Here is a 19,486-nt window from a genome sequence, read left to right as displayed (position 1 = left end):
GAATTTGAGTATACCAGACAAAACCTACAGCATAGAAATGACCTCCTGACCTGATGTGGAAGATCGGTGCCGGGGACATTATTAGTCTGCATAGGTCGATCACGCTCCAGTGAATTATTTATTTATAGTTCATTGCAGTTAATCCATGCACGCTTACACACACACACTGTGCGACATTTAACAGCAAAGAGTGCGTTTGACGCTGGCCTTTAGGTTCACAAACATCTGTCAGAAACAGCACATCACACTGAGCCAGTGAAGCTTTTTATGTACCTTTGGAATCTGTTGGGACACAACTCTGTCAGGTCCTGCAGAGCAACATCAAGCTTCATGCTCTTCAGCCTGTTTATGCATTGTTCAACCTGTGGGAGGGAAGTCACATCAGTTAGTTCTTTAGCTTTGTCAGGTCTACCTCTTCTATGTGTATGTTTCCCATCACCAGGACTAACATAGTTCAACAATCACATATCATGTAGTGGCCAGATGTGGAGGATTTATCCACAGTCCTCACCTGCTTTAAGCCTTTGAACGTCTTGTTGCCTCTGGAGCTGTTGTTTAGGATGTACAGCAGCTCGTAGAGAACTCGTACCTCCGTTTGAAGCAACTCACTCCGAAGAAGCTTAAGCACCATCTCATTCTCCACCAGCAGGACTTTAACACTTGCACCTGCGTCACAGCAACAACACTCAAACATCACAGTTCATTCAACGATAGAGTACAACTCATCATCACTGCTGCGGGTGGATTCACGCCCCTGACACGTGGGTTGCAAGCGGCATATATAAAGAGTGTCTTTGGTCTATCATCGGCATATCACCGCTAAATTAGCATCCGCACAATGATTCGTACCTGTAGTTGAACTGAAGTGTACACGGACACAAGAAACGGCACCGGGAAAAGCAATGTTTACCCTGTTCCACGGTTCTCCTGCCATGCTTCCCTAGAAAGAAACATACGGAAGTGAGCCAGCCAATCGTATTCGACTAAATATAAACGTCAGAGTTTGTCTTAAAGGCACAGACAACACATTGCGGTTCATTTGCGGGTCGGACAATAGTACTAATAGTATTGTTTATGCTGTTTGAATTTCATCGATACTTAATCACCAATAAAGTTATGGAATTTGGAGGTTATTGATTTGAGTTGTAGTTTCTGTTGTGAATGTCCAGGAACTGGTGTGCATTTATTTTGGCATTGCCCTATTGTGAAGATGTTCTTGTAAAACCTATTTGCTTTTATTAATGACAATATTGATGCTTTGAATGAATGCGTTGTTTGGTGTCCTAAAAAATAGGACTCAGTAAAACTCTTATGAGTACACGATTAATGCAATTTTAATATGGGTATCCATAAATGTAAATTCAAGAAACCATGCTTTATTACTTTTAAGCAATATGTTTAAACAATAGATGAATTCAATTCAACACTCCCTAAAATAAAAAGCAATTCAAACCGTATACAGTTGTACTGTATTACGTTTTTTAAATATAGATCTTTATCCCCCCCTAGCGTTATACAAATGTATTGTTCTTCTCTTCATTACGTGTTATCTTGTGTTGAGGTTATGTACTTGTAGAATGTCTTTAGAGAGAGAAATCAAGGAGCCAACCTCTGGAAGTGGATTTTCTGGTAAACACCCTTGAAAATGTAAACTGTATTTTATTATATATTTTTTTTAAAAGAACAAAAAGAAAATGTAACAACTAAATTGGGATTAATCTTAATCCCATGATCAACCCTGGGTTTCTGGTCTCACAAACTAGCTTGAGTTCTCACTGAGGTCAGTTGCCATGATAACTAAGGCACCTGTAAACTGTAAGGACATACCTCTAAATGGTATCTCTTGTACTGGAAATATGATAAATAGAGTAAAATCAGTGTACCAGTCTGGTTATACAATTTAGAGATCGTATATCGTTTGAAATTGTGCTGCAGAGTCAATGTAAAGTACCACAGTATTATTTGTGTCAGATTTTGAAGAGTTTCTGGCTGGGTTGTGGATGAAAAAACAAACAGACAAAACAAAACCCTTTAGTTTTCTAGAATGTCTTATAAAAAAGACAAAACAATTTGTCCACACTGTGTAAAAGTATATATCCTTTATTTGACTATTAAAAGAGAACGTAACAAAAACAAAGAAAATAAGAAATAACTGAATGAATCTATGTTCCCTGTTTACTCATCCAGGTGATGACTTGTAGATTCACTTCTTCCAGCACAGAATCCTCTGACCTTCCCTTCACTGCCAGTCCATGGCTGCCTCCTTTCAGCCAGAAAACCTCAACTTTAGCTTTCATTTCTTCTACCGTCCCTTCAAAAAGGACCTGAGCAAGCAAAAAGCAAAATAAGAATTAAAAAATGCAAAACAATGGAATGATCAATAAATATAAATAATGTAGAAAAAAAGTTAACTTAATGCATACACACTTATGTAAATACAAATTGAAAATCCTACAACTGTATAAGAAATTGCCTGAAAAAAGCCCTCCCCCCCAACCGTCCTCACCCTGTCACACATGATGTCCTCAGTGCCTGACACACACAGCACAGGCAGGTGCTCCGGTAGCCCCCTGAGATCCTTACTCCGTTGCAGATGGGCATGCGTCTGTGCCGGAGGATGCAGAGGGAACGACAGGCAGATGACACCCTGCACTGCATCCTGGGAGTCATCGCTCAGCTGCCTGGCTAAAGCTGCAGCAGCACGACATCCCATCGACCTTCCTGTGGATTTTCGAGACAAGATATCATACCCAGTGAGTGCTGTATTTCATATTGTATTCTCTTTTTTTTTTTTAACAATGCACAATTTTAGCAAAACCTAGAAATGTTTAAGGGCAGATTAACCAATACTGGAATTTATAATTACAAACATTATAAAATGTGCATGCAGTTTTCAGAATATGACCCATTATAAGTAACTTTATTGATCCGTCTATTATTGTATTGTTCATACCACACCGTAGAAATTAAACTCAACATGTACATATACAAATACATGGTAAATTGCCACATGTACACCCACTAGTGTTGCTTACCTCCAACAAATATGTGCTTTATGGTAAACTTCTGTAGAGATTTCAAGAAGTCCTAGGGGGAACAAACACAGGTGTGTAAAAACATCCTACTGATTCTGAATCTGTTAATTGTTGCACAGGATTGTTGTATGGATAGTGACTGCTATGTCTGGAATGAATGGAAATTCTCACCCACACAGCACGGTACGCCTTTACTTTATAAGACAAGTTTAAACCTTTACATGTGAAACGGAAACAAAGGAAGCCATTTGAAGCCAAGGCATGTGCCAGAGAAACCAGATGTTTAAAGTTCATGTCTCCACCCGCCCCATGTGTGAGAATGACGGCCGTGTGAACATCTGTTGCCGAGACAGGGAAACACATGGCAGCATCCAGATGTTTTGTCCCAAATGGCACTTTCACTTTGTCCTGAAAGCCAGTGAGAAGTCAGTGAGCAGTCAGTGAGCAGTGTGTCCAGTCTCCCAACGAAATTCATTGTGGCTAATGTTTGATATTTACCTCGTCAAACTCTTCCATTACCAAGGCCATTGAAAGAAGGATGAGACGGTCTTGTTACACGGAGTGGCACATGCGCAGTGTAACTGGAGCTGCGACGTTGAACGGTCACTGGACACGGCGTTAGAAATGAAAAGGGACAGGTTCCACTCCGCTCTGCTCTTTTAACCCTCCTCGTCCATTACAAGATTGTTTAGAGGTTTCTTCTCTGAAATCCGTAGAGTGGAACCTGACTCATTGTGACATCTACTGTTCAGGAGGAGTCATTACAGCTTTACTAAATGACATACATCATTGGACGCAGGGTTTGTTTGTCTTTTTCAAAGCCACCTCAGCATGTCAGATGTTTGACGACAATGCAGCGTACAGAGTTCACACATAATACAGAGTTAAATTAGAGATCTCAGGCTTTAATATGTGCGATGTCTCAGGATGTAAACGCCACAACACACAGTTCAACAGCACTTTAAAAGGCAAAGTTAGGTTTTGTTTGTGTGTATATATATATATGCTTTTGCAGTGGGATTGTGTGCATTTGTAGACAACAAAAGTAGAAAAAAGACCAGTTTCAACATACAAAAAAATATTTATTTAAAAATGAAATGCGGTAGTCATAGTCAAACAATTATTTAACAATCTAAAACATGATTTGGCAGTATATCAGATATGAAGGACGGCTCTGTAACTGGACGACGGGTCAATCAAAGTTCATCTTTCACCTAAAAAACAAACAAAAAGATTAAGATTGGAATCTGAGACGTGGTGTCACTCATACGACATCTGTGCCAGCATTTAAATTAGCTGGATTTATTTAGCATGTGGGAAGAAGCGTGTGACATCAGACACTGACAAAATATAATGAGTAAAATCCAATAAGAGGCAGCGTACTTATGCACAGCAGTTTGGTTTGAATGGAAATGGTAGCTGATGGTTTCCCATCATCATATTTAAAACGCCCACATATCCATTGGCCACCCACACAGGTCTGTTCACTTATGTTGCCTGACTAGTCCTGTTGCTGTTGTAATCCTGTAAGGTGAGGTGAACCTAGACAAAGTGACTCCGATGCAAGAGAAACTTAGCAGTGCCCCTCACCCTCATCCTGTGGCAGGAACGTGGGTCATCACTGGGCTGCTCTACATTTTATGTTCATTTTTATGTTCATTTAAAAAGTTGCATTGACACCTAACACACACCAGAGGGAGCCACACGCACACCAGCGGGAGCCACACTTAGGAACCAAAGTTTAAACATTAATACCAGTATTAGGCTAATAATTACACCTGTGTGTATCCTGCACTGACATGTCAAAATGGCCTATTCACGTCAGTGGGTCTAGACTCCACTGGTGATATCCTGGTGACTCGTGTAATCCTGTGAGCTGAGGTGAACCGAAACGAAGTCCCTCTGATGCAAGATGAACCTAACGGTGTCCCTTACCCTCGTCCTGTGGCAGGAGCATGGAAACAGGTCATCACTGGGCTGCTCTACAAGCTCCATGCCGTCTCGAATCTTGGGCTCTGTGACCTGGAGTTTGGCGTACTCCTGTAAGAAGAACACTGAACTTACATAGAGGACTATGACAGGCAGGGAAGACAATTCTGCATCATGTGAAACCATCTTATCCAGAGTCACATAAATAAGGGAATACAGCGCCAAAGGAACACACCTCGTCATCAGTGTGACTGACTCTGAAACTGCCGAAATGTTACCTGGAAAAGTTTGTAGTAGTAACAAAATATGCTGTTCCCCATAAGATGATTGCGAGCAAACTGCTGACCCGCCAGTGCAATTTTCTTTGCCTGAAAGAAAGCAAGAATCAGAACAACTTTATTATTTATTTTTTCTTTAAATCACACCAACAAAGACAAAAGGAAATAAACTCTCTTTAAAGAGGCCAATACATCTCCACTGAATAGAATTACACATCATAGCATTCACACCCAAAATTTGAATTTGCAATGGCCATATTCACTATCGTCATCACCTCTTCGTCGTGGTCACGAGCCCACTGGATCTTTTCCAGCAGGTCTCCAAGGTCCGCCCTGAGTGGGATGTAGTGCTCCCACGGCCGAAGCTCGTTGTAGAAATGCTCGTAGTAGCCAGAATCCTGCTTTAGGACCAAACTGTCTCCCGCCAGGAGGTACGGCAGTCGATACGCCGCAACAGTGCCGTCAATGTTTATTTGGTATTTGTACTGGCGGTGGAAATGGGACAGAAATAAAAAATGAAAAGGACCATCTTCAAAAATCAGCTTCTAAAAAACAAAAACTTCTTAGTAGTGCCAGTGGCACTGTAAATGCACTCTCACCTTGAAAAAGTCAAAGAAAGACACGTGTTTGACCAGCGGCCCGTAGAGGCTCTCGTCATGCTTGAAGAAGAAGAAGTTGGTGAAGGCAGCATCTATCATGGCGGGGTGAGCCCTGGAGAGCTTGACCAGCTCCAGGCGTTCCTGTCGACTGTCCCGGCCCCTCCAGAAGGCCGTGGCATTCTTCCCCGGCCAGGGTGGCCCGGTGTTGGCCTGCACCGACATCATGTCCAGACTCACTCTGTTCATCGGATAATGAAAAAGCAGATATTAAGTAAAGAACCTCACTGTCACGCATATACAACTAACGTCATCTTGTTACTTTACCTATGTAATGGTCTCTCTTCACACTGTCAGCTTTGCCTCAGTGTCTATAAACTATTTGAACCCTGGTGCAGGTACTTTGCTTTATCTTTTCTGCAGGGTAAAAACATCCCATGCATGCCTGATATGGAGAGCTGTTCTGCTTGCTCAATCTAGATGCGAAATATAAAATATTTGTTAGCAAATTGTCTTCTGCTGTCACACACCAATTGGCCGTCTTGCGCTGCACAGAAATGCACGAAGCAACGCTGAGGAAATAATGAGCATCCTGGCACAGGTCTATTTTGGTTCCACATTATTCAGTCCGCACTGTGACAGCGTCACGGTCTGTGTACACAAGCCTACTTCTCCCCCGCTGTCATCTGCTTAGGGAAGAAGAGCATATTGTAACTACTGGACGGCAATGTGTCCAAGCCGGCTATGACTCCCGTCTTCCACTTTTCAGAGCCACCAGGAAGTGAGTAGTTTATACTCAGACGATAACATTTTCAGTGGAGTGTTCCTTTAAGGGTTCCCAGGTATTATTGGTAGACTAATGACAACTCTTTCAGCTTAATCCAAAGTTGCATACGGTGTTTGTGCTATGGATGCGCAGCCTCACCTCCCCATGGTCTCAAGGACAGACTCAGTCAGGTCATAGGTGGGCATGACAATATCCCTGGTGTTGTTGGAGCCACACCAGGAAAAGATGGGATGGATCTTCTCAGTGGGTTTCCTCTTCTCCAACGGCCAGTCGCCCAGGTTAACAAAGAACTCCATGTCAGGGAGCCGCACCTGAACGTACAACACAACGGAAACAAGGGACAAATAAAACATGAAAAGATTAAAATTGTTCAAATGTTTCAGTGTTAGACAGGTTTAAAGACAGTTTAGGAAGAGCTTACCTTTCTGGTGAGTGACAAGAGGATCGCATCCATAAAGATTCTGAAACCCACATGCTCTCCAAAGGTTCTAACGTAGACCTAAGAGAATAAAAAAAAAAAAGAAGCCAAATCAGCAAAAAAACGTCACCGGAGTTTTCAGCAAATCATCTTTATGCTTAGCTGCAAACTCCATCCGCTGATGAAGACCATGGATTATGGTCAAAAGCTCTGGAAAGCCAATAATAAGTGGACCTGAATTGGGATTGTATTGTCAGACGAGTGTTTCCAACTGATAAATTACCGGAAGTTCCCAGGTAACGCTAGCACTGTGGGAACGAGGCTTTAGACGTATCACCATTACAGGAACCTGGGCTGACCTCCACAGTGGAATGAAGATTGTACCCTTGAACACCTGGTAGACTGTTCTTACAGGTGTGTCACATAGCTGCAGGCTCTCCTGGGCCCCTTTACATTATCACACGGCCCTACTTACTTTCCAGCCTAAATAAATTCTACCCTTTATTACTAAACTGCCCTTTGGGTCTGATGGTTATTTGTAAGAGGAACTGGGGATTCTTTTGTAAAATGACCTGCACGTTAAAGTTACAGTTTGACTAATTCATCAGTTAGCTGTTACACCAGGCTGATATTGGTTGTTTATCTTATTTCTTCTGTGTTTGGTGTTTCTGAAGTGTGAGGTACCCGGTTGTCTTTAACAGTGTAGTGGCAGAGGCTCTGTCTCTGTCCAAAGCGCCGTGGGATCTCCTGCGCATTAACATCTGGGTCAACACCAGAGTAGATGGCCAGGTCCCTGTCTATCTGAGGGAAGGACTGAGGACAGTGCATGTGGGCCTCCCATTCAGAACCACTGGGCTGGGGACAGTCACAGCCCTCATGGTAGACTGGGCCTGCAGAGGAAAAACACAGAAGCATCATTAAGAAAAAAACAAAAAAACACAGATCTCATCCGAACAAACGTGTTGTAGGAAACATGGATTGTGTTCCACCTTTGAGAACGAACGGTGACCCGGCCACATGCTTGCTCTTGAGCAGAACGTGGATGTGGAGGTCCGTGTAGGTGGCGTACATTCTGTAGCGAACCAGGAAGGAGCCATCGTGGCGATCCAGGACCTGGATCCAGATGCGGGTGAACTCCTCCACTGGAGCCACAATTTTGACTTCAAAGGTCTTCTCACCGGGTGATGTTGTTAAACTGTGAGGGAGAGAAAAAAACGTGGAGAATGTGCTCCCGTTAGGAATGAAAGTACTGACATGCTAGCACACAAGTCACAGTGTAACATCAGTAAAAATGCTTAGTTTAGTGTAGAAAACAAGCAACATAAAACATGTCTTTAACAGACATTGGTACTGAAACAGACTCAGCTATCTTATGAAAGTGATCCATCTCGACACCCAAAGAATGCGTGAAAGCCGACACCCACCGAGTAACTCCAAAATAGAGCGCGATACCTTCATTGGGCCCGTGGGAGCTGTTTGATGAAAGGGGTTCGTTGGAGGCTGTCTGAGTCTTTCACCCTTGGGTGCAGACTTTCATGTCTGCTCTCTCTCTATCGCTCTCTCTCTCTCTCTATCGCTCTCTCTATTGACTAGTTTAAAAGTTCAACACGATTGAAAAGATTTACTACGTTGTCCTTTCTTTGTAGTCATGCAGTCCTGATGAATAAATAAATACAGTAACATTGTCCTGCGTCAATACAATTGGAGGGAGGTTATAATTCAAATATGAGACAATATACGTTTTTTCTAGAAATTATAATGCAATAGTGAGGGTTTTTAACATTTGACTACATTCATTTCTCTATGGAAACAATGAACACCTGGGCTTTCAAGTTTAACATAACATTACCCCATAAAGTATTTACTTTTAAAAACAAACAATGAAGAAAAGTGTAAACATAAATAAACCTTATTGGGGGCTGAATATTTGCTGATTTGACTTGTTTAACAATGAGACAACTCATACAATTTTGTCATACATTGTTGTAATCACATAATAGACACAAACCTCTTCTGGCTCCATCACAACCACGTATTTACATATATAAAACAAGTTACACATTATGTTCCTTGCCACTAAAATTCATACATTTGCTCAGACTGGCACCACCTTATAAAATCCAAAGAAGGATGCTACGTGGAGCATTTTTATAGCAGCACTGCTTGCCAATAACATTTGACAGTTTGCTGAGACTGGAAAAAAATAACCGTACTCTCTGCGATTAGCAGGCCGAGCGTTACTCACTTTCTCCCCGAGCTGTCTGCCGCCTGCACGTAGAAGAATCGAGCTGGAAGTACGACGTTTGCTTCGAGTCCAGGTCCCCAAACTAAAGTTTTTGCAGCACTGGGTGACGTTACCGAGTCTGCCCGAGCCCCCGGGAGTTCGTGTCTGAACAGACCCAGAGAGAGGAGCAGCAGCAGCAGCCACGAAAGTAGCCGAAGAGACATACCTGTCCAGTGTCCACTGTTCCTGTTAACCGTTAGCCGTTACTTTTCCCCACACAGCGGTTCACTGCCCAAACTTGCCATTGTTGTTTTTAAAAAAAAACACCCATACATCAAGAGACTGAATATTAATCTGTGATGCTAGTTTACGTTTTAACATTAGCTCGTTCCGTTTCCATTTGGAACAACACATCTCAGAAGTGGCATTGCTAATAGCATATATCTTGCTAACATACGCGCATTGTGTTATGTTAATATGCTCTCTGTGATACACAGATTACCGTTAGCTAACTAGCTAGATCCCAAATCCTTGTACAGTGAAGTTAACTATCTGCTGAATGAACACGGGGCGGGACGAGCACGCAGGTTCCAGCCATTTGATTGGTCGCCACTACGCTGACTCTGGCTTTGATTGGCCGAATGAGCAGTTGACTCCTGGTCTGAATCTGATTGCACATAAACCCGGAAGTAAGCCGTGTCTACATGCTGGGCATGGGCCGGTCATGGGTGTGATGTTCTCATCTGTGATGATGCTGAGTGAAAGGGATGGAATTGTGAATATGGCTTACTTTTTAAAGGTTTAATCAGTGGGTAATTCATTGTGACACATTGTTGGAAGCATGGAATTCTATGGAGAGATTTGCTATAAAAGATTGCACCGAATGAGAACTTTCCCACTCACAGTGTTCTTCTTAATCATATATCCTATTAGCAATGTTAGACTGTAAAAATACTATACATTATGGGTAGAAGTCATGTATTAAAAATGTCAAGTGAATATTATGTCACGTCAGCTAGCGCTCAATGTAGAAAAATGGCCCCTTTTACAATTATCAAATCTTATATTATATATATTTTTTATTGCTGATGCAGTATTATTAATATAGCAGAATATACCATTGTGGTTGGTCCAGGTGGAGCTGATTTTAATTATTTTATATACTGTTGTCATTTTATTGACAAGATATAATGATAATAATAACAATTTGTTAGCTTACATGCTTTTTATAAAACTAGCTAGTTAAGGTGTACAATAAATGTAGTGAAGTCCCAATCTAGCTGAGAATCACTGATGTGGAGATGCCAATATGATCCAGGAAACACCACCTTACACTTCATACAAGCAAGACAACAGCAACTGATTGGGGGACAAGTGAAACAGAGCTCTCAACTGTGTACATCAATCAATGTTTATTTCAGTTTGCTTTTGCATCAACATATTTTCAGTTCTTTTTTGTCAGGTAATTTCTATTACACTAGTATAATATCAATAAGAACAAAAAGTGGTAGAATCCATTTAAATAAGACAAACTTTGCTGCCATCATTGAGAAAACCAGAGAAATGCCTTTTCAGGATACTACAGTGTGAAGAACTACAGAGTTCCAGTGATTTAGACGGAGCCAGAATACCAGATACAGTACCAGCAGTAACAGGTACAACATATACAGAGAAAAATATCCCAAGAATGTCTTTATCTTTTGTAGTTTTTTTGTTTGTTTAGTTTCACCTTTCTGCCAAGATTGAGCTGTACAGTTAATATAAAAACCAAAAACATACAAACCAAAAACATACTAACAAAACACCCTGTCAGTAGAAGTCAGATTTTTTAAATTTTCTTTTTAGATTTTTTTTTTAATGTGTTTTCTCTGCCATTGAAAGAACTGCACTGAACACAAATCTCATTGACGGTACAGAGATAGTAGAGAATTTCTTCTTCTTTTTTTTTTCTTTACATGTTTAAGACACCTCATTGAATCAAATCATGTGTATTAATGAAATCTGTCTGGCACTGATTTAGGATTTCAGGTGACTTGGGTTCAGTGTAAACAAATGGGTTTGGAGGCCAAGCCTAATGAATACCTTGGCAGCCTGACAGGAAGCAGGCATAAATGACTAGCAATGCAGATGGATTCACTTGTGTTATTTTTTAGGTTTTGAGCGTAGGTGTCGCTGTGCATATTTTATGTGGGAGTGATGTCAACGTGATCAAGGCGCAACACCTTAATGCTTGTGTGCATAAAGGCCGGATGTGTCAGAAATGGATATCAATAATCCTGTTTGGTTTTTCAGATCGATTCAAAATACAGACAAATACACAAGTACGAAATATCCTCCTCAGTTAATGCTGTTTGCCTGTGTCATGTGGCTACCCATTGACATGTACAACACAATCACAATATGATACACAACCATGTATCATGAAACATTTGTTGTTTTTAACATACAATAGCCTTCAGTTGAGAGGCCATCACCATCAAATATAGGACTGCGACAAGCAGATAGCATAGTCATCAAGAACAATATTGAACAAAAAATAACATATTTGCCTTCAGTTGAAATTGTTGCAAATGTTTTACACATGTACATAGCTTCTTCTACTGACTTACATCTGAACATCACTGAAAAAAATACTGTTACTTCTCCTGAAACGCTTACTGATAAACGATTCACAAGTCGTTGTGACTCCACTTCCTCTTCGTACATCCGTCACAAAGACGTTGACAATCATTGAAATCGTTGTTTGTGATCATGAAAAGAGGACCGCTCAAGTTTAACCCTGAAAACGCGTAAACCACAACTTCTAAAAGACTGAGGCGAGAGAAATGGGAGGGTGTCATTCATTTTTGATTGCTTTGGCAGAGAAAGAGGTCAGTTGCTTAACACCTGTGGCCGTCTTTGTCTCTCGCTCTCTCGTTCTCTCTCTGACACACACACTTTATGGCTCACTAAACTCATACATCTAACAAAGGCAGCTAATGACTGAAATGGTGAACCAGCAACACCCAAAAAAAATTAAAATAAATAAAAGCACCCCCATATTTCTTTTTTTCATAAAGAAATCTGACTTATTTAACTTTTGATAAATGCCCTCTAGTCAACTCCAAGTACTGTGTCTCATCTGTTTTGATCAAACATTTAATGACTACCACATATTAGCTCTTTGTTAGTTAGTTTACAGTGAGTGGATTCACTCATCTTGGTTTTTATGGCACGTGAATAGTATATAGGTTCATACTATAGCTATAAACACACTGTGTCTCACACCAATCTGTTCTCTGTTTTCATACAACTGTAGTTGGGAAGTGAGATATTCCTCATCATTTAATGCTTTTGTAAGCAGCAGCAGCCGAAAAAGTGAAATTAGTGTGATTAGACTGTGCAGAGGTAAGTTTAAATACTACTGATTTGTGTTTTGCACTGTGCAGCCCAGAGTAAAAGAACAACGTTTCAGCATGATTATAAGTGTGTGAAGAGAAAGCTAACTATGTGCATCTATATTGTGGCATTTCATATTTGCTGAAACTAAGAAAAAAATTTAAATGAACCAAAAATAAAAATTTAAAAAAAGGGAAAGGAATACTAGTTTTGGCTTAATAGCGATGCAGGTATACAGTTCCCTTTTTATATATATTTTTTTGTCAATATTTCAAAAAATATAACGTTTTTTATAGTTTCTGTTGTTGGCTTACATTATTAAATAAAACGTTTTATTTGTGTATCTTCTGTTAAAGTAGCATGCTGCTTTTTAATATGGCAGTTGGATATTTTTAATAGTCATCCATTTTTGTTTCATGCATTTCTTGTTGGTTTCTTAACTTTTGAGTATCTACACAGTGAGGTCTAGAAAACCCAACCACGCTCACCCACCCCCCCCCCCCCCCCCCCCCACACACACACAAACAAACACACAGACAGACTTGTTGGATACTTCCAGTTCCATCATCAGTCCTTCTAATGCCGCCATTTGCCTTTCTCTTTCTGTCCTCATCTATACATGTCTAGATAAGGAACTAGCACGTCCTCTTCCTTCAACAACGTGACAGTGCCGTAGCCTGTCCAGAAGCCGTAAAGACAAAGTCACTCTTGAGTCTCTCTTTTAATTGCTCTCATTTATAGAGTGAAGGTCCCTGTTCCGGCAAAAAGCTCCTGGCAGTCCAAGGGCTGCCTCAGCCCTCTTTGCTATTAGAACTGGTACCACTTCTTGTCCTTGCACTTTAGCATCAGCTGTAAGAAGAAAAAGTCACAGACAGTCGATGGTGAGGAATAACAAGTTGTCAATGCTTCCTTTCCTTCAGAATAACACCACATTTTTTAAAGGTTTGCATTGAAGCTGTTGTATGCATCATTTTTAAACATTTGTATTTCAATTTAGCATTCTAAATATATTACATCGCCCTTCGCCAAGTCCCGCCCCAAAACGCAGACTGGCCAATCACGGTGCAGCATCAGCCAGCTCTGACAGATGTTAGCAGCGGCTTTGTGAAGGGTCAATTGGTGCAACCATGAGGTTATCTTTTTCTGTTTCAGTTCACCATATCGTGACTTTAATTCGGTTTCACTTTCCAACGGTATTTGTAAAGAAATCTATTTACAATACTTTTTATATTGTTTTGTCATAAATTTGGTTGTGTGTAACATTTTTATAATGTTCATGGATTCTTATTAATCTTTCTTTTACCCCGTGAGCGTGTTTGGAGAAGGTTTCTGCACTGGTCATCATTAGTGCAGTTCGATCCTCCAGCTCCCCAAGCCTTTGGCCTCTCTCATCCAGAGCAATGCGGGCCCGTGCCAGGTCACCCACGACTCCGCTAGCTGCCACCTTCATGCCCTCCATCCCCGCCTGCCCAGGGATGTGCTGGGCCAGACTACGAGAACCCTTCCCAGCTGATGTCTCACCAACTGTCAACAACATCAGGTGAAAAAGGAATATGAAGGCAGGCACAGAAAAAAACCCATTCTTGGTCACATGGCTATGATGGATTTTTAGCCCTTTGCTACTCAGTTCCTTCTAGATATTGATTTATTACTGTAGTTACATGTGACATTTTCAGGTGGATTAGTACACCCTAAAATAAAACCCTTCATACAGAAAAAAAAATAGAAAAATAGAAAAACGCACAGAGCTCCTCTCTGTCGAAGTTATGAGAATTTCCTCCAAAGAAGCCCTTTAGGAAGCCTCTGTTCTGGGCTTCCGGTGTTTCTATTGGTGTAAACAGCTCCCCCAGCATCTCCTGAAATGAAGGAAAATGGAGAAAAATAACTTCTTAACAATTCATACATTTTCAAAACAATTATTTCCGATTCTGAACCAGCACTGTATTGCTGATATTTGTTGATCATATCATGGTCATTCTCAGAAGGATGGAGTAACAATTTTCTACACTCTTCCCTTTGTCCACTTTGTGACAAATTTTACTAGGTGGACCATCATCTGAGTAGCTGCTGTTGCTGTCCAGTAGGTGGCACTATGGCAGCATCATGTTACAAGCTCCACCGACATCATTTGTGCATGTGCAGTGACCCAAAATGTGAGATGATGCAAATTAAAAGTCAAGCAAATTAGAATGGTCTCACAGTAATGCGCACATCATACATGTATGCATACTTTTCATTGAAACAAAAAGCAAAATTCTGAGATGTTGCATGTCACAGAGAGCGCAGGATGAACACACATACAGATACATATACATATATATAATGTAAATACAGATATAATGTAATGCAAACACATATATAATGTAATGTAAACACAGATATAATGTAATGTAAATATAGATATAATGTAATGTAAATACAGATATAATGTAATCTAAATTCAGATATAATGTAATGTAAATATAGAAGACAGATTGATACCTGCAGGTTGTCAAACATCTCCTGGCTGTATGTAATTCTCTGGATCTCTGTCGGGGAGCTGAGATATAGTGCCTGCCCCCCGTTGGTGAAGCAAAAGGTTCTTGCGATACGCATGTCTGTCATAGGCAGGTAATTGACATCCATCAGCGGTCTTAGACTGGGCAAGCTGTGAGAAGAGAAAGAATAATAAAAGACAGAGTTAGACACCAGAACACCTGTATCGTAAGAACGAGCAAAGTCAACCACACCACAAATCAAAGCGCAATGAAAAAGTAGATATATCAATAACATAGGACAAAGGTAACACCAATTAACAGCAAACCAAGCAGAAAGGAGTTATTCTCAAATTGTGACCTCAGTTATTATATGTTTAATTGTGTAGCCCTTGTCTGTGACACAGCAGAAACAATACATCAAAATTGAGAATACAGTATATCATGGTAATTTCAGGTAAATATGTAAGTTGTAGGTAAGTAGATGAGTACTTGAGGTAATACCTGAGTGTCATAACGTGTCCGTTAGCACAGAAGCAGGCCAGGCACACACTGTTGCACACAGATACCACGTCGGCTTGCAGTACAAAGGACGACTCGGTGATGTTGTGGACAAAGAGGCAAGACTGTGAGGGCATCAAGATTACTTTGGCCTGCTTCTCGGAGCACACCACAGCCAGATGCCCCTCTCCGTAGTTGTCCTGGGAGGACGATGGTGAAAAGTGGACCAGCTTGCGCCTCCGCGGTCGGTCAGGGTCTTCGGGGGCGTTGAGGTCCCGCCAAACCTCGTGGGGGCTCTGAATGAGCGCTCCCATACAGTCCAAGAAGCTAAAGTGCAACACGGAGCCCTTCAGCATCAGGACCATGCCTGGGAGTGTTTGGGTTGAGTCAACAGAGGGAAGAGGAAAGGCATGAAGTCTAAAACTGCAATGTTCCAAGATGAGCCTAGAAAGGTGGTCTAATATAACATTCATTGCAAAAGAAACAATCCACAAGAGCACTTTAAAAACACACAAGGAGAATTCAACAAAACCTGTCTTTCTCTTCATTATCTTTTCCTTGAAACTGAATCTGTGATTTTCCAGTAATAAACTTAGTCTCAAGAGGACAACAAGTACTTCAAAGGGCCTGGATTTATGGGTATACTGATGTTTTATCTGTGAATAAGACACCTTGTCCTCGCACATTAAGGTTTCTGGACAGGTAATACATATTTGAAAGGCTCAGTTGTGTTTAGTCAGAGTCCAAACCCAAAAGGGCTGCAAAATATATCCTTGTTCTCGAGAACAGAGGGAAGTCAAAGCAAAATCAAGCATTACAAAAGCCCATCAGAGTTCTCCGTGACAGCAAAATCCCCTCTAGTTTAAATAAATATCGTTTTAGAAGCCCTTAAGTATGACTACGACTAGGGGAGAGTTGAGCTCACAAATGTATAGTTCACATCACAGTTATACTGTGGGCCTTACTCCAGACGCAACTGTTTTCAGCAGAAAAAGCTCAGATACACCCATTGCATAATCAGCACATAAAGGCAGACAGACACAGTTAGCAAATAGCTGGTGAAGGTAGTGAAGCATTAAGCAGCTGAAGATCCAGCTATTTCCTTCAGGAGTTGGATGAGACCTAAATCGGAAATATAGAAGACTTAAGACTGAATATTGTCTTGTCTGTGCTTGTTGGGTAGTCAGAAACATAAATCCAAATTAACAACTGTTTGCTAACAGACCATATCAGCTTAAGGAAATCACCAAATGCACGTTTAAGGTCCACGACATCAGACACATTGATCTGGTCCTTTTTAGACAACTTCTAGCTTCTTGTCTTTGGTTGAACCGTTTTATCAAATCCAGCCAAAAGCTGATTGAACCTTTGTTTTATGTAAACTACTTCAATGTGAGTCTCACAAATTTAGTCTGGACATTTTGTGCTGAATTGACCATCATTTTGAGTTGGGCCAGCAGTTTAGAGAATCTCCATTATTATCCAAATCCCACTGTGTTCCACTGTGCAACTCGCTTCATGACAAATGGTTAAACAACGTTTAACTATTTTCATCAGGCAGAGTCAAACATTGCAAATCCACATTGTCTGGCTGTCATGTGGAGCATAAAACCTATCATCACAGCCTCAAACCCACAGATGAGAAGTTACATTTCAATAAACAGGCTGGACTCCGAGTTGACAAAAACAATACCATTGAATATGGCGTCATTGTAGTGGTGAGGGAATAGTTTCAATTGACATATTTAGATTTTATTTTGTGGTTTTTCTTTTCATCTTTTGATTCATTCTGTCTTTGTCTTGATTTTGCTGCTGACAAGGCTGAAAGCAGTTTTAGGTCCTCCAATGGATTAATGAATGGGATTTTGGGGTGTATGGTGGATTTTCTGATCTATTACAACCTGTCTTTTTAATTTCCCAAGTTGGCCATTATTTATATCTGTTGTGATAATATTGTACTCACCAAAGTATTGCTGATATGTGGGAACGAAGTAAACTAAGTAACAAGCCAGAAAATGTCACACACATTATTGGTTAAGGTGACTAACAACCTCTGTAAGGTTCATAACACTTTTGTGATGAAACCCTGTCTCACTGGGACTTACCGCTGGGGCCAATTGTCACAGGTTCCTCCATCCTCTCCTCGTTGTCGGTGGGAATGGACATTGGAATGAGAAGGACCACCCCTAAGCTGGTGCCCACCCATAGACATGGGGTGGGCAGGGCGTCACTCTTGCGCCCGAAGGACTCTCCAAACTGCAGTGTGGTGATAGCCTCTTTGGTGTCCCGGTCGATGCTGGAAACACTGGAACTGCGTGAGCGGCTGAAGGAGTTTTCACGGCTCTCTGTAGCGGCAGCCGGCGAACACAGAAGCACAGCACAGGTGGACACGATGCAAGAGGAGGGATCGAGTGATGACAAGAGAGAGGGAGCGAGAGAGAGGAAACAGGAAACAGAAAGGACGAGTTGCAGGAGTTGTGGAAGGGAACAAAGAAAAACATAGGAAGGAGAAAGAGAGCGATAGGGAGCACGGAAGACAAATATTCTAAAGGTCACATGTGTTTGTCCACAGATTTTATACAACGTAAAACACTTGAACACGTGAAAAGATGTGATACATTGAGAAGCAAAGTGATATTTTCATTATAAAGAGACGACTTGACAAACACAATTTGTTACAACCAAACACACACACACACACACACACACACACACACTTGTCATTGAAAATGTACAGATTATTAGGTACTGAGGAGCTTCTATTCAGCGGCCTGGTAACACACACACGCACACATTTACAGACAGACACACACCAGAATGCAAACACACACACACACACACTGGCTGTTGCACCAGATTCAAAAATTCCTTTAACTCTGTTAGAGTGCTACCCATTCGCGTCCTCCATTGTGTACTTAAAGCCTCCATCATAAAAGTATTTCTGTATTGCTGCATTTCATTCTGAATAATTCAGAGCCAGGCAATGTGCAGTACTGCATGCCCAGCCTAATGTTACACAGAGTGCAGACTTTACGTAACAACAAGTACAGATGGGTGCAAAGCCCGGCGTACACATCAGGCTGAAATGAAAACAATTTTGACAGGTGTTCAATGTGTGCAATTTCGAGGCATTATGACAACCACAATCCGTACAGGTTTGAATAGTCATCCACTATTTATGGGGGGGGGGGACTTGGGGGATAAACAGTGTAACTGTGCAAAGCATACACTATGCACTGCATTATAGATGGCATCACCCGACACTTTGGGACAAGAGCAAGCACTTCTAGGCATGTTTTAGACGAAACAGGGCCACAGGACGGACTGACATACTGACTTGACGGACGGATGTGTAATAATCAGCAGGACAGCAGTTGATGGGTTTGTGGCCGAAGCCCCCTTACCTCTCTCACTCCAGCAGTAGGGGGCGGTGGTGTGGTGCTCGTCGTGGGAGTACATACTGACTCCATGTAACTGCTGAAGCATTGCCCTCCTGGATGCATAACCTACTCGTCCCCCACAACATGAACCCCATTTAACAAACCACAACCCGACATGCCCCAAAGAAACGCACACACACACACACACACACACACACACACAAGCACAGCCGCCCAGCCAAAGACCAGACAAGACGGACAGATGAACAGCAGTACCGGAAAATGAAAGAAAGAAAAAGAGAGAAAGATCCAACTGAGTGTGGAGCGATTGCTTCAAATATATACAGAGACAGAGAAAGAGAGGGCGCCTGAAAAAGAGGCCACTTGTTTATGTTTCTGGTGGCCACACAACCTTTACTCGCGTATCCATCTTCTCTTTAAACCCCTTTTCCGCACCATCTGCTCAACTTAACACTGTCGGCAAGA

The 19,486-nt window shown here is 41.4% G+C and overlaps 1 protein-coding gene across 1 annotated transcript in view; it reads right to left on the bottom strand.

Annotated features, from left to right (window-relative positions):
* LOC142971593 (uncharacterized) overlaps positions 1-19,486 on the bottom strand; it is a 122,219-nt gene that overhangs the window by 3,553 nt on the left and 99,180 nt on the right. The window contains exons 24-45 of the mRNA XM_076112173.1: positions 19,025-19,129; positions 17,726-17,965; positions 15,624-15,987; positions 15,127-15,292; positions 14,390-14,501; positions 13,949-14,169; positions 13,460-13,494; positions 9,976-10,021; positions 9,257-9,513; positions 8,033-8,238; positions 7,728-7,933; positions 7,047-7,124; positions 6,764-6,936; positions 5,842-6,079; positions 5,518-5,727; positions 5,243-5,332; positions 4,971-5,075; positions 3,207-3,443; positions 3,036-3,087; positions 2,507-2,721; positions 2,185-2,324; positions 274-363 (exon numbers count right to left, since the gene is read on the bottom strand). Coding sequence (XP_075968288.1) covers positions 274-363; positions 2,185-2,324; positions 2,507-2,721; positions 3,036-3,087; positions 3,207-3,443; positions 4,971-5,075; positions 5,243-5,332; positions 5,518-5,727; positions 5,842-6,079; positions 6,764-6,936; positions 7,047-7,124; positions 7,728-7,933; positions 8,033-8,238; positions 9,257-9,513; positions 9,976-10,021; positions 13,460-13,494; positions 13,949-14,169; positions 14,390-14,501; positions 15,127-15,292; positions 15,624-15,987; positions 17,726-17,965; positions 19,025-19,129 — 3,586 coding nt within the window. The remainder of the gene's footprint in view (positions 1-273; positions 364-2,184; positions 2,325-2,506; positions 2,722-3,035; positions 3,088-3,206; positions 3,444-4,970; positions 5,076-5,242; positions 5,333-5,517; positions 5,728-5,841; positions 6,080-6,763; positions 6,937-7,046; positions 7,125-7,727; positions 7,934-8,032; positions 8,239-9,256; positions 9,514-9,975; positions 10,022-13,459; positions 13,495-13,948; positions 14,170-14,389; positions 14,502-15,126; positions 15,293-15,623; positions 15,988-17,725; positions 17,966-19,024; positions 19,130-19,486) is intronic.

Source organism: Anarhichas minor, unplaced genomic scaffold (genome assembly GCF_050575085.1).
Source record: "Anarhichas minor isolate MPS153535 unplaced genomic scaffold, ASM5057508v1 ptg000004l, whole genome shotgun sequence".
Taxonomy (NCBI): Eukaryota; Metazoa; Chordata; class Actinopteri; order Perciformes; family Anarhichadidae; genus Anarhichas; species Anarhichas minor.
The sequence above is the reverse complement of the archived record's forward strand: the minus strand, read 5'-3'. Positions and strand labels throughout refer to the sequence as shown.